The sequence below is a fragment of the Rhamphochromis longiceps genome, linkage group LG20, assembly GCF_057381845.1.
Source record: "Rhamphochromis longiceps isolate RC_006_pf linkage group LG20, R_longiceps_female_GT1.1, whole genome shotgun sequence".
Classification (NCBI taxonomy): Eukaryota; Metazoa; Chordata; class Actinopteri; order Cichliformes; family Cichlidae; genus Rhamphochromis; species Rhamphochromis longiceps.
Window position 1 is genome coordinate 37,860,354 of NC_140576.1, and position 19,056 is coordinate 37,879,409.

The 19,056-nt window shown below is 41.9% G+C and overlaps 1 protein-coding gene across 1 annotated transcript; it reads right to left on the minus strand.

Moving 5' to 3' along the window:
- Positions 1 to 7,831: 7,831 nt before the first annotated feature.
- Positions 7,832 to 18,264, minus strand: LOC146645921 (rhamnose-binding lectin-like). The gene is made up of 10 exons (XM_085393491.1): positions 18,179 to 18,264; positions 17,920 to 18,014; positions 10,452 to 10,458; positions 9,834 to 9,871; positions 9,605 to 9,743; positions 9,412 to 9,515; positions 8,733 to 8,818; positions 8,474 to 8,608; positions 8,072 to 8,183; positions 7,832 to 7,899 (listed from the first exon to the last, which is right to left on the minus strand). Exons 1-10 carry the CDS (start codon positions 18,262 to 18,264, stop codon positions 7,832 to 7,834), a joined length of 870 nt encoding a protein of 289 aa, XP_085249617.1.
- Positions 18,265 to 19,056: the final 792 nt, after the last annotated feature.

The following is a 19,056-nucleotide window of genomic DNA, read 5'->3' on the forward strand; positions in this document are numbered from 1 at the left end:
TGATTAAAGTCAGTAAAAGATTACAGAAACACAGAAACTGCATTGAGCTGTAAGTTTATTCAAATATGGTCTCTAAGCAGATTCTTACTCTGGATGGCATTACCTTGGCCTCCAGTTACGCTGTGAGGAACCTTGGAGTCATTTTTGACCAGGACACGTCCTTCAACGCACATATTGTTAGGATGCCTGGGTCGTTGACCCGGGGTTTTTGAGTTTATTATATTATTTAGAATTTCTAGTCTTTGGTTTCTTTGAGTTCTGTCTTATGGTTTATGTCTGTCTTCTCTAGTTGCTCTGTCTCCCCTGTCAGCTGTATCCCCTTGTCTAGTTGGCGTCTCTGTGTATCCTTAGCTGCTATATCCCCGTGTCCAGTGTGTCTGCCCTGGTCCCACGTCTCTGTTCCCTCTGTTGCAGTGCCTGCGAGTCTGTGTCTTTAGTTCAGACTGTGTCATGTTTCCTGTTTTATTTTGAAGGTCCTTGTCTGAGGTTAATGTATCTGGTTTCGCTTCCCCTGGTCTCGTTAGGCCTGATTTGCCCCAGCTGTGTTTCCCTCCTGTTACCCATTCCCTGATTGCTCCCTCTGTGTATTTAAGCCCTGTGTTTCTCTGTCTGTGTTGTGATCTACTGTTTTTCTAGCTGTGTGTTCTGTCAGTCCTCTGGTGTAAGTTTATTTTGATCCCCCCCCCCCCCCCCCCCCCCCCCCCGTTATGTTATATTTGAGTTTAACATTAAAGCTGTTTTGAGTTCACATCTGTCTCCGGAGTCTGCACCTTGGGTCCTATTCCTGTCTGCACACAGCCGCTCATAACACATATTAAACAAATATGTAAGACTGCTTTCTTCCATTTGTGCAACATCTCTAAAGTTAGAAATATCCTGTCTCAGAGTGACGCTGAAAAACTAGTTCATGCATTTATTACTTCCAGGCTGGACGACTGTAATTCATTATTATCAGGAAGTCCTAAAAACTCCCTGAAAAGCCTTCAGCTGATCCAAAATGCTGCAGCAAGAGTCCTGACAGGGACTAGAAAGAGAGAGCAGATTTCTCCTGTTTTGGCTTCCTGTTAAATCCAGAATTCAAAATCCTGCTCCTCACATACAAGGTCTTAAATAATCAGGCCCCATCTGATCTTAATGACCTTGTAGTACCATATCACCCTATTAGAGCTCTTCGCTCTCGCTCTGCAGGCCTACTTGTTGTTCCTAGAGTATTTAAAAGTAGAATGGGAGGCAGAGCCTTCAGTTTTCAGGCCCCTCTTCTGTGGAACCAGCTTCCAGTTTGGATTCAGGAGACAGACACTATCTCTACTTTCAAGATCAGGCTTCAAACTTTCCTTTTTGCTAAAGCACATTCACTAAACATTGAACGTTGGATAGATGTTAAGATCTTCTCAATATTTGGTCTGCCGGTCCATCATCTGAACTTAATCTACAATTTGGACGTCCAACCATGACCCAACCTGGACGTCAATATGACGTTTAACATTTGAACTTTGGACTTGGTAATTTTTTTGGACATCATGTGCACGTCTATGACAGGAGCAGGGAATTTACATGATTAAAAGATGTAATATATATATTTTTATTTACAAATAACATTGCTGTTATCAACATGATACACGTGAATATAAATATTTTTTTATTTTAAACTTAAACTTTGAAATAAAAACATTCTTATGTGTTAACCTGTTGATTTATTGAGAACATGTGGGGTTTTTATTTGTTATGTTACATTTTCCAGTTTTCATTTAACTGGTTCTGATTTAGTGCTCACAATGCATTTGGTCCATTATAGTAGTGATGTGACGTATCGAGGCTTCGGAGCGTGTGTCGAGTAATGGTGGGGGCGTTTCCGCGATGCGCGTATCGAGGCTTGCTTCATTTATGGGAGGAGCTGAAAATGATGACGTCCGAAGCCTCGCTGCCCGGCTGTACCACGTGACTGGTTCATGAAGTGGTTTGAACTTTGCCGCGAGCTATGACAGCGATATAAACCCCTCAGACTTCATTCAAAATGTGGGTGTTTGATGGAGAGTTGTTAGTGAGAGTTTGGAGAGAGTTTGGAGGTTTATGAGAGTGAGGAGAGAAAGTCAGGAGAGAATGGAGCCAGCTAAGAAGAGGAGGATGTCCTCCCCTGTGTGGGAACATTTTGATCTTATTCCTCCCAACAAGGTATGTAAATTTCTACAGAAGATGTATTTTCATAACACTGATGGTGCAATAAAACCTATGTTAAGCTGTCTTTACTTTTGTACAAGGTGAAGTGTTTGCTATGTGCCAGGGAGCTGGGATATAACAACAACACCTCATCCATGCTTAGGCACTACAGAGCTTTGCATGAGAATAAGGGGAACACCGATTGTGGAGCAAGACCAGGTGAGCCATCAAATGCAATGATAATATAGCATGCAGTAATGTTACTAAATGATATAACAATATTATACAACTGTTATAAGTTACATGTGTGATATTTATATTTGTGCTTTGTTCTCCTGAGGAAAGACAAAGACAATCTCCAATAGATGAAGACCTGGTTACCATGGTGATTGAGGACTCCCAGCCATTTAGAATTTGTGGAGGACAAAGGATTCAAAAGATTTGTTAAATCATTAAATCCCAGCTATGTTCTCCCCACTAAAAAGGCCATAAAAGCAGTGAAAATTTAGTTTTTACAGAATAAAATGTGAACAGGCAGGACTGAGGCTCAAAGCCTCAGTGTGTAGCTGTCCATACCTCAACGTTACAAAAGCACAACCACTGTCCACACCCCAACCACACCTCACCTCACAGTAAATGATCATTTCCATTTTAAGCATTTCCAAATAATCATTTCCCATACTGCCACTATAAATATACACAGTATACTGCCATCACTACAATATACATGTTTTACACACTCCTTTTGTTGTTGACATTTACAGGCTGTGTGCAAAAGGCCACACTCTTCAAATTCATGCCAACTAATATTTTTACGTCCAGTAGGTGTCCTGCTAGAGCAAATGAAGCTTCAAGAAGCTTTGCGCTGGGGTGAACCAATTGGATGAAAAGCTTCAGTGCTTCATGAAGCTTCATCTGCCCATCACTACATTATAGGTCATGGATTTGCTGTGTGGCAGGCAGCATGTTGGACCAAAAAGCAGGACTCATAAGCAAAAGGGTTAACTAAAAGAGGCAGCTTTACTCTAGTGGCAAATAACTCACTTCAAATACAAAACTTAACTAGAAAAGAGAAAACAAACCAGGAACTGTGACTAGAAAATGGCTGGAAACACAGAGGGTGTAAGACAACAACAGACAGAGGAAAACACAGGGCTTAAATACACCAGGGAGTAACGAGGGAATGGAAAGAAGGAGGGAAGCACAGCTGGGACTAATCTGAAATAAAGAGATAAAGGAAGCAAAGCAGAACACACTGACATAGGACACAGACTGTCAAAGTAAAACAGGAAGTACGAGGCATCCACAAAGACGCAGACTAGACAGAGACGTGGAAACACGACAGACTCTGGAACAGAGACAACAAGAAACACAGAAACAAAAGTACCAAGATGTGGGACACAGGGAAGAGAGAAAAATAAGACTACACATACAACACACGGAGAACAGAATTAAACGTTCATCAAGAACATGGAGGAGGCACAGAAACAGAAGAGACACCTAGAAACCAGGAACTACAAATAATATACAAACAGGAAACCATAATTCAAAGAGTTTAACTTCAACCAAAAACACAAACACGGGGTCACCAGACTCAGTGCCGTGACAATATTAGACTCAGTGGGCTTCTGTCAAACTGTAAAAGAACCCACTTTAATCACACTCTAGATCTTGTGTTAACATATGGCAGAGAAACTGAACACGTAACAGAGTTTCCTGAAAACCCTCTGCTGTCTGATCATTTCCTGATAACATTTACATTTACACAGCAGTGGAGAGTAGACTTTATCACAGTAGATGTCTTTCTGAAAGCGCTGTAACTAAGTTTAAGAATATAATCCACCCACTGTTATCATCTTCAATGCCCTGTACCAACACAGAGCAGAGCAGCTATCTGAACGCTGCTCCAACAGAGGTCGATCATCTTGTTAATAATATTACGTCTTCACTGTGTACGACTGTAGACACTGTAGCATCTCTCAAAAGAAAACCTCAAATCAGAGGAAGGACTTGACTCCTTGCTGTCGCTCAAATGTGCATCTAGATAACTCGCAAGCTGGAGAGGACATGGCTCCTCTGATATAAAAGATCACCAGCCTGGAAAAGTTGTTTTTGCTTTATAAAAACCTCTCTGGTGGAGAGAAATAAAAACTAGTGATATGTGAAGGTTGTTCAGTAGTTGCACAAGCAGAAGAAGAGCTCAGGTTCAATGATTAGCATGATGGAAGTATAAAGTTAACAGCAAGGCTGAGAAATATAAGAAGCAGTAAAACAGCATTTACCTGAAGTGATGAGTGAACAGGTTGCTGCCAGCACTGAAAGAGACAGAAAGAAAGCTCAGTGTCAGACTGTGTGTTTGATATCAAGTTGAATTCACCTCAAAACATGAAACAGAAATGAAAAGCAAACAGGAGAAAGCTGCTGCTTTCATTCACACCTGGATTCTTTGGAAACTCTTTCTAAACAGCAGATTTCAATGACACATTTATTCTCTTCATCTTTCCAACTTTTGTCAATAAACTTATTTGTGTTGACAGTTTGACTTCAACTCTTCAAAGTAAATGATCAGCCATGAATTGCTCTCAGGACTCTGTGAAGCCTAACTGTCCTGCTGAGGTGATGCAAACATGTATTTAGGATGTTAGATGAACTGATCCAATAAAGCAGAAAGAAAAGCATGTCACAGTACAGCACAGTGGAAAGCTAGAAAAGGATTAGACTGAACATGTGCAGCTGATTTCATGTATAAATAAAGGATGATCAGTGTGTTGTACTCACACAGTGTGCTGCTGAGTCCGGAGCAGAGCATCATGTTAGGAGATCTGGATTACAGTGAAGAGCTGATGGAGGATCAAACACAGAGCTGCTGGATTCACTCTGTTTCAGTAACACCTGTGATGTACATGCAAAGCACAGCCAATGGAAAAGCAGGACCTGTTCCTTCTCAGCTGCAGCAGGAAATAAAACTACTTTACATTAAAAGTTATATAAGCCTGGATCAGCTGACCCAGTGACAGCTGGGAGGGGCTCGGATCATCATTTTAAACACGATTAATGGTAGATTACATTTATTTTAACATTTAATACAAATGATTGTGTTAACATGATGTAAATGATTGCAAACATGTTGTTCCAAAGTTTAGGAGCTACAGTTTGAAAATGTGATCACGTCTGGATTTAAATGAAGAGCACAGAACAGTTCAAAGAGCCTGATCAGCTCAGAGAGAAAGTGACACTCCCCTGTTCGTCAACAGCGTCCTAAAGAGGGAACAAAGAGGACGGAGACCAAGTGGACGACACAGACACACATGCAGCAACAGCTGTGGGTGTTCAACACACCAGTGTTTACAGTGGTTTAAATGGGGTGGTACAGCAGGTATTTATGACGGCTATTTAATGATTCACTGGATGTTACTATAAAACACACAGGTCCATGATATGAATGTAACAGACAGGCAGGAGCACAGCTGAGAACACATCTGACTGGAAAATATTCTGCTTTGCATGAAACATCTCCACACGTCTCTCTGTTCAGAGACCACAGAGGAAGTGGATTCATGGGAAAACACCAGAAACTAAAAATGAGCTTCAAAAACATTCAGAGTATTTAGAAAGAAGTCTTTCTACTGACTGCTGAATTAGTTCCTGATAAACACAACATGTCATTGTGCAGCAGCGACAGCATCATGCAAAAGGTTTGGAGCACAGACAGAACAGGACCTTCATAAACACCCAAATCATCATCCAGGAAACCTGAAACTGAAAAAGCCATCACACCTGTGTTTGAGTGTTGTTCAAGCTCACCATGAAGGACTCTAATATGTCTTCTGAAAAAAGATTTGATAAACAGTTTTTTCAACATCTGAGATGTAAATGGATTTCTGAAAGAGTGGCCTTTCTGGGACAAATGTCTTGACCCCAACCATGTAACTGTTCAGTTTTATTTATAGCGCTCCATGACACAAAAGCAGGCACCTCGAGGTGCTTTACACTGTGAAGTAAAGAACCTACAATAATACAGAGAAACCCCAACAATCAGACGACCCCCTAAGAACAAGCACTTGGTGACAGTGGGAAGGAAGAACTCCCTTTAAATAGGAAGAACTCTCCAGGCTCAGGGAGGGGCAGACATAACGACCTGTTGATGCCGAGGGGAGGAACACAGGACAAGGACACGTGTGGAGCCAGAGATTAATAATCACAACTAATAATTAAGTGCAGAGAGGCGTATAAACACAGTGAGTGAAGAAGCTGGCAGCAGCCCAACTATACTGTATATGCGATCACTTCTCTTCGCACTGCTCCTGTTTCCATGTTGTTAGAATGAGCTTACCTGAAGTGCTTTATTACTGTGCCTTATATTAATCTCATATTACTCAAACCTGCCATATAATCATGTGGCGTAGTGTTCCATGGACACAGCGCTGAATAGACTCTCGCCCATGTTTGCCTGTAGATAAGAGGGAACCATCTTGTAGTGGAAACTTACTGAAGTGCTGTTGTTGAGACTAGAATAGGGTGCCCAGTAATGGTAAATGGCCTGTGTTTGTATTTTACTCGTCCTTAAGGACCCAAAGCCCCAAAGCCATCACACATCCACACACTGGTGATGCTACATTGTAGCCACAGCCACCCTGGGGCACACTGACAGAGGCGAGGCTGCCGGACACTGGCGCCACCGGGCCCTCTGACACAACGACCGAGACTGTCCGAGCCGGGGCTCGAACCGGCAACCTTCCAATTACAAGGCGAACTCCCAACTCTTGAGCCACGATCGCCCCCGATTGGTAGTGAAACCGTCAGGTGACAGTCACCATTTTCAGATCCGCAGCAAAGTGTCAGAACAGATAGTGAGGAACAAAGGTCCACTAAGTGCAGTTACTGTTTATAAAGGTGGTATTCAGATTACAGCTACTTTGTTGAAATAAATGGATTACATGGCGGTCTTTTCCTGTTTCATATGTTCGGCTATGCTCTCTCTATTTTTGGTAATTCCAAGCTGGTGGAAACCCAAACCAAACACACATGAAGAGGCTCTAATGACGTGTCTCAATCTCGCGGCCCATGTCACCTCTATTTGCATAATGACGTGAAGAAATATTTTTAAAATTATTATTCAAAAAATCATTTAATGTGAAGGCAACAGGCAGAGTGTTACAGGTATGACAGTCCATTCATTTAATCTGTTGTTGTATATGTGCAGCACTTTGTGATCTCTGGTTTTGTGTTAAAGTGCTTTATAAGTAAAGCTGGTAAAGTTGCAAAAAAAGATAAATATATAACTTTACACAAATATGATTAAGCTTATTCTTTTCTTCAGATGTAAACATAACTGCGTTATCAGCATCAGGTGATGAGATCCCAGCATCAGAAGTACTGATGGTGTATTTATGTCACACATGTTTTTCCATCACAGCTGCAGGGAGACAGAAAGCATTTTGAGGTTTATTAAAATGATCAGATGATGATTTGAAGCATGAATGACTCACTTTCAGGTCAACATTTCAGTTCCTTTAAATTTTATTGAATTTATTTTCCTGTTTATTGTGATATGAAATCATTATCAACAGAATCCAGCAGTGATGTCATCGAGGCTTGACATCCTGCTGGAAGTGACATCAGCAGTGAGGCTGTGACATCATCATGTCAGACGTGTCAGGACACGAAGGAGCAGTTATGGACCTCTGACACAAACAAACCCTCTCTGTGAGTTACATCCTGAGTCGTTGACAAAATCTCGTCCTGTAAAGAATCAAAACAAAGAAATAAAATCAGAGGTCTGTGCAGTAAATGTTTTCTTCTTCTCTAATGTAAAAAGAACAAACACAGTTCTTATAAAGACCTAAGATCACATGACTTCAGTCAATATAAAAACCAAACACATTTCATCAACAGGCCCACTTTCAGTTTGTACCATTAAAGTTTATCTCCATACAATCTTCTCCTCCTCCAGAGTTGTTTGGTTGTCCATTACCCCAGTTTGTGAAGTCAAACTGGGAACCATCACTCCACATCCACACAGTTTCCTGGAAGAATAAAGTTCAGTTTGTTCTGATGTACTTTGATGCATCTATGCTGAGAGTGCAGACATGAGACCTCTTACACCACTCGAACACAACGAAGGTTCATTTTGTTTGTGCAGGTAAAAAATGAAAAGAAAAGTCAAGTCAACAGCAACATCTGTCTCCAGGAACAAAGTCCTGATTAATCAGTCTGTCACATGTTGACCTTTGAATCAAACTGATGAATATGAAGAGAAACATATGAAATATCAGAAACAGCTGCAGCTCATCCTCTTTATCTGTGAAACACTTACAGTCTCTCTGTCGTTGCCTCCAACCCAAGCTGGTGTATACGACCCTGCTGCTGTGCGAGTGAGCTCTCTGATGAAGGTGTACTCAGCTGTGCTGTGGAATGAGGCCAGATTTCCACCGAGTGTCTGACAGGAACTCTGAGGAGGAAGATGAGGTGCACAGAAGATGAAAAGTGTGAGAATGCATTTAAAATCAGTCAAAGACAGAAAGTCTTTATATCATCAGTGATGCAGCGACAGCTGCTGTTATTTCCTGATGTACCTCAGCATCAGTCCAGGTCTTCATGCTGCTTTTAAAGAGGAAACAGCGACCTCCAAACCAAGTCCAACCAGCAGGGCAGGAAGGAGCTGCAGCATGATTGTAAAGTTAGTAGAGCAAAGGTACATGAAATTATATGTTAACATGTTGTTCAACATAAAAACAATGTGTAAGAATCCAACATTCAGATTCAGAAAACTTTATTGATCCCCGAGGGGCAATTGAGAGACTGACCTTGCCGACCGTACATACAATACACAAACACATGAAGTTGAGAACGGAAAATGTTTTATAGACGTGCTTTATCTTTGCTCCTAATGAATCAGCATCTGAGTCCACGTCAAAGAGAAGTATCCAGTCCTCTCATTCTAGCTGCTGGTTCTTTAACTGACTGACTACAGCAGCAGTGATTATTTAGTGTGACACAAGCAGCAGTTCAAGTGTAATTTATGAGCAATTAAATCTGATTAATACGGAATTGATTCTGATTTATTCTCAAGAACTTTCTGAAAGCTGTGATTTCAATCCGTTCACTCAGGATCTGCAAAAGAACTGAAAACGTTTTCATGTCTGATAATTTCAGTGACTTCTTTATAACAGAAATATGAATTCTTTAATAATGATTAATAATTATCTGTACGTATAATTGAATTCACAGAGTCATGAAGTTTAAAGTTCTTACCCTGACAGTCATAAACCACCTCCAGGTACTTGTAGGTGCCGCCACAGGGGTCTCCAAACCCTGTGTTTGATGCTCCAACAGTACAGTTGTTCTGCCTGTTACACCTGTGAATGCAGGTCAAAGGTGAGTCAGCAGAGGACTGAAGTACGTCGTGTCATCTGAGAGAAGATGGAAAGAGAGTCAGCATCTCTACCTGTTAGTTACATATTCTGCACTACTGGGACTCGAACAGTGAACATTTTGGATCTGAGAGACAGGACGTCCATGAGAGCATGTGGTGTTGTCACGGCGACCATAATTCGCCCAGGAGACGACTATAACCTGTCCTTCACCTGAGGAAGAGTTCATGAACTGTAACCATGTTTGTAGTTCTATCAAATGAATCCACTAAAGTTACAATAAATGAGAAAAATAAATCTGACCACACTGAAGGTTCGCCTGAGATTCTTGACATGTTACACTGTGGACTGACAAAGAAACGCATCACATTAGAAACTGTAATGATTCATGTACAGATGTGACTGATTGTTAGCTGATAATCACAGATGTAACAGACTTGCAGGGACGCAGGTGAAGGTGATGTCCAGGTAGGTGCAGACGCTGGGATCACAGGTACAGACCATGTTTGTATTTATTTCACACACTTCCTTCAAGTCACAGCTGCAGGGACACAAAAAACAAATTTCTAGGTTTGTTGAAGTGATCAGTTCATGGTTTCTAATATCTGCTGCTTTCATTTGAGCTGCTGGTGCTTTTTATTGTAATCAAAGCAGTTAAACTATCCGACAGTGTTCACCTTTTCTTGATGAAGTCCAGATCGTGAAGCCGAGAGCAGATTTCTTTATCTGCACATCTGTACAAAACTGACTGCACAATCATCACTCCACTGCCTGTTACACACACAATGAGACAAAAGGAAAAATGAAATGTTAATATCAATAACGCAGGTTTAAGACACTTTGGCTTCACTTTACAGACTCAGAAGTGTCAGTCAGATCCAAAATGCTTCTGCTCTTGGCTCTTGATGGAGGCGGTCACACTTTCTCCCTCTCCCTTATCTTTCCTGCTTGGCTTCTCATGTCCTTTGTATAGTCTTGGATATTCTCTAACCTTAAGAGAGTCTCAAAGACTTGTTCTCTGAAACATAAAGAGGAATTATGGATTTGATCCCACCCTCCTGGGCTTGGGAGAGCCTGATTGTCCTGCAGAGACGTTTGCTGTCGGATACTCGATGGTCGGTTGCGTCGTGTGTCTGGTGACACTCTTGATGGAGGACACTGAACGACATCTACCAATTTGGAACCACGGTAACAGAGTTGTGGCTGATTGGAGCCGGCTCGGCTTATCAAAGAACAAGAAGCAGCTACAGCTGTTCAAAATCCCACAAAGCTGGCCGACATGATGGACGATGGGCAGGGCTGTGAGTACTCAGACTGTGTTTTTTTTAACGCAATATGGATAACATCTTGAAGAAGAACAACGAGAAGAGACCTGGTGACCAATGATGGCCATTAGACCAGCTGTAAAATTGGAAGCAGTTTGTTCGCATTGACCAAAACAACTACCATCTTCATCTCATGCAGCCCCCCTGGCGCCAGCTGGATGATCAACTGAGGGGAATAACAAAATTGTCTCTTAGATAGCAAGATGTGTTGTGACTCTCCCTCCTCATTCAAGGCCACCCGCGTGGAAGATGGTCACCTTTGAGCGGGAACATCACAGATGTAACAAAACATTAAAATTTCATTGAAACAAATAATCATCACTTTTATAAGTTCAAGTGCACAGTGTGGAGGATGTCATAAGGCCTTGAGGCAATCAAATGCAAAGCACAATATTTATCAGTGTTGGTCAGATTTGACCCAAACATCACGCGAAAGTTTGAATATAATTCTTTTATTAAACTTCATGATTTGAAGCTGAGAGTCTGCACTTCAGTCACATCCTGACTGTCCAATTTAAGATCCACTGTGGTGATGTACGGGAGCAAAAACAAGTCACTGGGCATATTCTTATGGACCTGACTTTACATCCAGCTTTAACGTACAAACTACACCCTTCTTACCACAGCTCAGCTGTAGGACACTGGGGACGTTAAAGGTGATCACTCTCCCTGTGGATATGGCCATCACATTGGAAGGTAAAGAGAGCTGGGCTCTGGTAAACCCTGTAATAAAAACTGAATGCATAAATATAATTTTATACATATTTTCCAGTACAGCAGCATTAACAAAAACAAACTAGACTATCAATATATGTTAGGATATGAGGAACAGCACAATATATACAAGTCACCAAGTAATAAATACTCAGGGTTGACAGATATGATTATTAATAAATGTCAACAAATTAACTGCCACATTACAGAGTAAGAAAGAGTGTCTGCAAAACTATTGCAGTGTTTACGTGGTATTAAATGGAGGAGTTGTACAGAATAATCTCAGTCTCCCACTGAGCGACTACTTTTAATTAACTGCTTTAGCCCACTTACAATGGAAATTTAAAAAAATCTTGTTCGTGACCTGTGTAGCATGTTAACACTATTGGAAGGAAAAATAACTTGACTCTCTCTCCTCCTGTCTGAACCTCTGTGTACTTCCTGTTTTACTTTGACAGTCTCCCGTCAGTGTTGCGTTTACTCCTGCCTTGTCTTGTTATGATTATCAGTGTCACCTGTGTTCCCCGTGTGCTCTCCCTTTCCCTTGTTAACCCTCTGTGTATTTATGTCTGCGTCTCCCTCATTCATGGCCGTGTGTTTCTCCGTCTATTACGTTATAGTTTCCCAGTTTAGTTTGTATGGTTTTCCTCTCCAGCAATAAAGCTGTGAAGTTTGAGTTCATTCCTGCCTCCGTGAGTTTGCGATTGGGTTCTCATCCAGCCTGCACACAGCCGAAACATGACACATGGTTGAAGTCACCAGAGATCACCATGGAGGCACTTGGGTGCTGAGTCTGTAGCCGGACTATGGCAGAGTGGATAGTGTCACATGCAGCGGTGGGGTTAGCAGAGGGAGAAACATAGACAGCCACCAGGATCACATGGGTAAATTCCCTGGGCAAACAATACGGCCTGAGTCCAACAGCACACAGTTTAATTTCCGGGCAGCAAATCTTTTCTTTGATTATTAAGTGGGCAGGGTAACACCACCGGTTGTTAACATAAACAGCAAGCCCACCTCTTTTCCGCATACTGCCCCCAGTGCTATCCGTGTCCGCCTGAACAGTCAGAAGCCTTCCACAGATACGTTGTAGTCATGAATATCCTGGTGCATCCATGATGCACTCCCGGTATTCCCTCTAACTGCTTACATGCACTGTCAGCTCCTAATTTTTATTTGATAAAGAACGAGTAGCGCCCATTATGATAGATGGCAGACACGGTTAGTACCTTCTCCTCAATTCGAGCCACCGCTCTCTCACAGCTTCTTTCCTTCTCCTTTTCTGTCCTCCACCTCTGCATCTCCGATGTGTTTTCCTCCAGATTTCAGCTGGTACATCTGTGGGTCTGAGCGATGAGCCAGCATCAAGGCGATCAGCTGATTTATAGAGTAAACAGCCCAAGTAGTATGTAGGAGTTGTGCCACAGTCCCGTTCCTCGATAAAAGTAACAGTTCTGGGTCATTTTGACCCAGCATTTTGAGTTTCTTATGTTTTGGTTTATTTTTGAAAGCTGGATTGTCTTTCATGTTTCTCTGGTGCTTTGTTGATTTTTATGATGACTCTGTGTTTCAATTCTGGTATGTTTCTGTATTATGATTAATGTTCTGGTTGTATTTTGTTATTATTGCAGGTTTAGTTCAGTGTCTAGTCTGTCTCACTCTGTTGAGTCTGTCCTAGTAACGTGTGTCTTGTTTCCTGTTTTACTTTGAAGGTTCATGTTCCTGTCTGATGTCAGTGTTTCTGTTTTGCTTCTACCCTGTCTCGTTAGTCTAATTTCTCCCAGCTGTGTCTCCCTCCTGTTGCCCATTCCCAGAATACTTCCCAGTGTATTTAAGCCCTGTGTTTCTCTGTGTCAGTGTCGTATCCTCTTTATGCTGTGTGTTTGCCTCCTGTGCATGTTTAGTTTCTTTCTTAGTTTCTTAGTTTCTTACCCCTAAGGGTACATCTGTCACCATCTTACAATGCTGTGATTGCAGCCATTCCCTAACTCTCTGTGAATGGGACTCATGACCATTGATCAAGATCAGTGGTCTTTGATCAGTGGGTTTTGGTCAGTGGTTGTTGATCAATGGTCATGAGAATTTGCATATTAATGATGAAGGAACTGACCTCCCAGCCCATTGTTCCTTCAGTGGGCTGGTTTCAGTCATTATGCAAATGTCCTGTTTATAAGATTGAAACATGCAGTCAGCTGAGACTGAAGACGTCACCTGGAAGATGACGAAACGTTTCTCCCACAAAACGCTACGTCCAGATGAACAGAATCAACTTTTGGAGATTTACTTACCTGGATGATTGACAATGCATCAAGACAAAACATGAGAACTAAAAACGTTGGGTCGAAACGACCCAGGACCATAACATTAAGTATCTGTGAATTATGAGCAAACACTACAACTTTTACCTGAAGTCATGAGTAAATACGCTGCTCCCAGCACTGAAAGACACAGACAGAAACATCAGTATTGGACTGTGTGTTGAATACAGAGGATTTATTCAACTTAATTTCAGCTTCATTTAAATAGTACCAAATAAGAAGGAACACACACATGTAAAGGAAGCACTCAAAACCTGCGGCTATCCTAATTGGGCGTTCTTAAAGTCAGCAAAGAGGCACAGAAAAGAAGACCAGACACCAGCGAGGGAGGATAAGAAGGACAGACGCAACAACATTGTCATCCCCTATGTAGCCGGTGTATCAGAGAAACTCAGGAGAGTTTTCTCCAAGCATGACATCCCAGTGTATTTCAGACCCAGCAACACGCTCAGACAGAAACTGGTTCACCCGAAAGACAAAACTCCAAAACACAAACTTAACAATGTGGTGTATGCTGTACAGTGCAGCGAGGAATGCTCAGACCTCTACATTGGAGAGACCAAACAGCCACTTCACAAGCGCATGGCACAACACAGAAGAGCCACCTCCACAGGACAAGACTCAGCAGTCCATCTGCATCTAAAGGTCAAAGGTCACTCTTTGAGGATGCCAATGTTCACATGTTGGACAGAGAGGACAGATGGTTTGAAAGAGGAGTGAAAGAAGCATCTATGTCCACTGTGAGCGACCATCTTTGAATAGAGGCGGGGTTTACGACACCAACTCTCTGCCATCTATAATCCAGTTTTGAGATCCCTCCCCAGACGCCTTAACGCCCACTCACATCCTGGGCCATCTGACCTCAGGAATTCACATGATAAGGTGGGGCCAGGTTTCACAATGAACACACCCGAAACTCTGGCTGATTGTGACCCACACCCAGTTTCACACCTTGGCTCAGGCGATTAGAGGATCATCAGGGGTCCTTTTGTCCCTCTGTGGGGGGAAACTCCCACTAGGTTTATATCTGGGACTCTCCACCATTTGACCTTAGAACTGAAGAAGCTTCTCGGATGAGAGGTGAAACGTCTTCAAGCAACTTAAAGAAGTCCAGACGCTTTTCTTTGCAAGCTCCTTTGAGTACCAAATAACACTTTATATCATAAAGTAAAGATCTCAGAATAAGACAGAGAAAAACACAACAACTGAATCGACATATACAGCGCACAATGTTCCTTACCAATGTGCATCTTTTTGTGATTTTTATGCCTCGTTGTGTCTTCCTGCAATGCACTGATAACCTTCTGTCATCAAGAACTGATCAACACTGGCCTCAGTCTAAACCCGGACTTTACTTTGAAATAGACCCATAATATATCACCTGAGATTATCAGACCACCGTGTGCTCCATTTGTTATTGTCAGGAACAACAAGTAACTCAGGGGAAACAAAAGCAGGGATTCAAAGCTGGCTATCGCTTCAAGCTTTGGAAACAACAACGCTAACCCTCGCTTCCATCCATTTCCCCACCAACACCAGATCCAAGGACAAGGACCCAGGACTTCAACAAAGACTTGAGCAAGGAAAACGGCAATGGACTCTGTGCACTAGGGCTAGTGCCATAACTGCAGAATTAAAGACAGTGGAGGCCCTTTGATCTACCCTGTGAGCTGACGGTAGCCATAGTTACCAAAGACTAAAGATAAGATAAGATGTGGGAAATTTGTTTTGTTACAGCAGTGGACAGTGCAAAATTACATGGAAAAATAGAAAAAAAGAAAAACACTGGAATAAGACATCAATAGATACTGTACACAACTGTACACAATAGAACAGAATAAAATGCTATATACAATCGAATAAAATAGAATACAAATGCTATATACAATTGAGTATAATTGTATACAGCACCTACGGACACAATCAACATTTACAGACCTATAGCCCTCGCATCGGCAGTCAGCACAGTGACGAATACCTACCACCCTCTGTTGAACACTGCCAATTTGCTTACAAGGCAAATCATTAGCCATTTACCATCCTCTGTGGACTGGACTGGTTCTTATGTAGTACTATTCTACTCTAACTGACCACTCAAAGCACTTTAATACAACTTACCTCATTCACCCATTCATACAAGCACATTTTTCTATGCTTTTCCTATGTCAGTGCTTTCTATCTAACATTCACAAATGTTCACAGACTGATGCATCAGAGAGCAACTTGAAGTTCCAATTACCAGAAGACCTGCTCTTCCTCCTCAAAGTAGGTGGTAGAATGCCCTCACCACCATCCTTCACAAAGCACTTAGCCACCGCCCCTACCTGAGCCTGGTTCTGCTGTAGGTTTCTTCCTGTTAATAGGTGACTTCTTCCTTTCCAGTGTCGCCAAAATGCTTGCTCATATGCTGCGGTCATGTGATTGTTGGAGGTTCCCTTGTTGTATTATTGTGTGGTGGTCTACATTACACTATAAAGGGCACTGAGGTGACTGTTGTTGTGATTTTGCACTGTATAAATTGAATTAAATTGAATTGAAGAAGAACAAGAAGAACTACTGATGATATAGCTAAGGCTGGATATGGTGGCCTTGAATCCTCCCTTAGTTATCCTGAAATACATGTAGGCTGCTGGTGCATCATACCATGATGCACTGAGTGTTTCTTCCTCAGTGACCTTGCATTTGGTACCTCTGTCCCTGCTTAGCAAAGCTTTAAATTTCCTTGGTTGATCTACGTTTCTAGTTTGAATGGTGACCAAAAGAACAAGATCACGCATACAAGCAGCGGAAATTCGCTTTCCCGTAGGGTGGAGGGCCTCTCCCTTAGAGATAGGGTCAGAAGCTTGGCCATCTGGGAGGGGCTCTTACTTTGTTATTTGAATAATTACAACTCAAAAGTTACCACATTATAACATTTTTGTTCCTACCTTGTTACTTTGTCACTTTATTAACAAGCTGTAATGGAAAATGCTACTGTAATTCTTGGTCGTAGATTAACATTTACAAGATAATTATGTACGTTGTGGTAAACATGTTCTTAGTAAATGATCAGCCATGAATTGCTCTCAGGACTCTGTGAAGCCTAACTGTCCTGCTGAGGTGATGCAAACATGTATTTAGGATGTTAGATGAACTGATCCAATAAAGCAGAAAGAAAAGCATGTCACAGTACAGCACAGTGGAAAGCTAGAAAAGGATTAGAATGAACATGTGCAGCTGATTTCATGTATAAATAAAGGATGATCAGTGTGTTGTACTCACACAGTGTGCTGCTGAGTCCGGAGCAGAGCATCATGTTAGGAGATCTGGATTACAGTGAAGAGCTGAGCTGATGGAGGATCAAACACAGAGCTGCTGTCCAGAATAAAACTGTGTATGCAAAACTGTAGCCAATGGAAAAATGGGAATGTCTCCACAGACCAAACAAGGAAGCAAACCTACTTTATAGATAGATAGATAGATAGATAGATAGATAGATAGATAGATAGATAGATAGATAGATAGATAGATAGATAGATAGAACTTTATTAATCCCTCGGGTGGGTTCCTCTGGGAAATTCGATTTCCAAAAAAGCACAGCACCGACAGAAGTTACAGAGTTACAGAATATTATATATATATATACACACACACACACACACACACACACACACACACACACACACACACACACACACACACACACACACACGGTAGATAGACTCATTTATAGGTGAGAGGTTAATCATGTTTTCTTGCAACTGCAAAAATTGTCTCTGCAAAAAAGAACAGTTTCTTGCACAATGTGGGCCTGATGTTCCAGACGAGAAGCGAGGGTCAGAAGATTGACAGGAAGCACCTGCCGTGGAGTCGGAGACAATGTTGTTTTCAAACTGTGTTAAAAGTCATTGTGGTTTTGATTTGACGTATGCATATATTGTATTGTCGTGGCTCAAAGAGTTGGCAGTTTGTCTTGTAAGGAAGGTCATAATCATTCATGTACAGATTGGGTTCATCAGTCATTTCTAATCACAGGTTTAACAGAGTCGTTACGTGGGAAGCAGTCGTAGGTGGTCTCCAGGTATTTGCAGACTCCAGGATCATAAGTAATGTTTGACTTTATGTCACACTCTGTTTTTCCATCACAGCTGCAGGGAGACAGAAACAGCTGGTTTTCAGCTCAAAGATATGAAACAAGTTACTTTCAGGTGATCATTTACTTCCTGTTAGTTTGAGTAAAGCTGTTCAACAGGTTTTAGTTTGTTTCTTCTTTTGAATCAAAGGCTCACTTCTACCATCCCACAGTGCTCACCTGTTCCTCACGTTGTTCACAGCGTCACCGTGAGAGCAGATTACTTCACCTCCACATCTGTACTCAGCTGACCTCACAATGATCATTCCACCCACTGTTATACAGACACAGTATGAGAGAAAAGGAACAACTCAACACAACATGCAATAATCCAGGTTTCAGGCTTCAGTTTCAGACTCAGATGCTGCAGATCCATAAATAATGAGGATTGTACCTCTGTACACCACCACAGTGGTTTTGACATCAAATAAAAATGTTTTTAAAGTGCAAATTTCAGCTTTAATATAAGGTTTTCTTCTGAAATGCATTAACTGTTTTGAAGTTTTTTTACACAGACCCACATTTTTGGAGCGTTTTTTTCAGATTTCTTTATTTTATTTTATTTTTTATTAGGAAAATACAATTTCAACTCCAGCTTTTTTTGTGTGAGTACACAGCTGAGCTTAATCTAACTGATGACACACTGGAAGTAGAACTAGAACATAATGCACCAGCAAAGGACTAAAATAATACAACTGGAAATGTGAACATGTGGAAACTAAAGAGAGAACATGAATAAACTAAAAAGACTGGTTCAAAGACCCAGGAACCCTGACACATAGTTTGAACTCAACACAGTGAATTCTTGGACTCTATTTTCCATCTGACCACAGCTCAGGCGATGAACACTGAGGCCGTTAGAGGTGACCACTCTCTTTGTGTCCGGGGATGGGCGTCCAGGTACACACCGGCTCACTCTCGGCCTGGGGCTCGGTCACTCAGGCACGGCTGGCTGCCGGCGGAGCTCACGGGCGCGTCACTGCAACTCCCCCTGGCTTCTGCTCCGCGGCTGCTGAGTGAGCCCTCATCTGGGACTCTCCTCAGCTCTTTCTGGGACA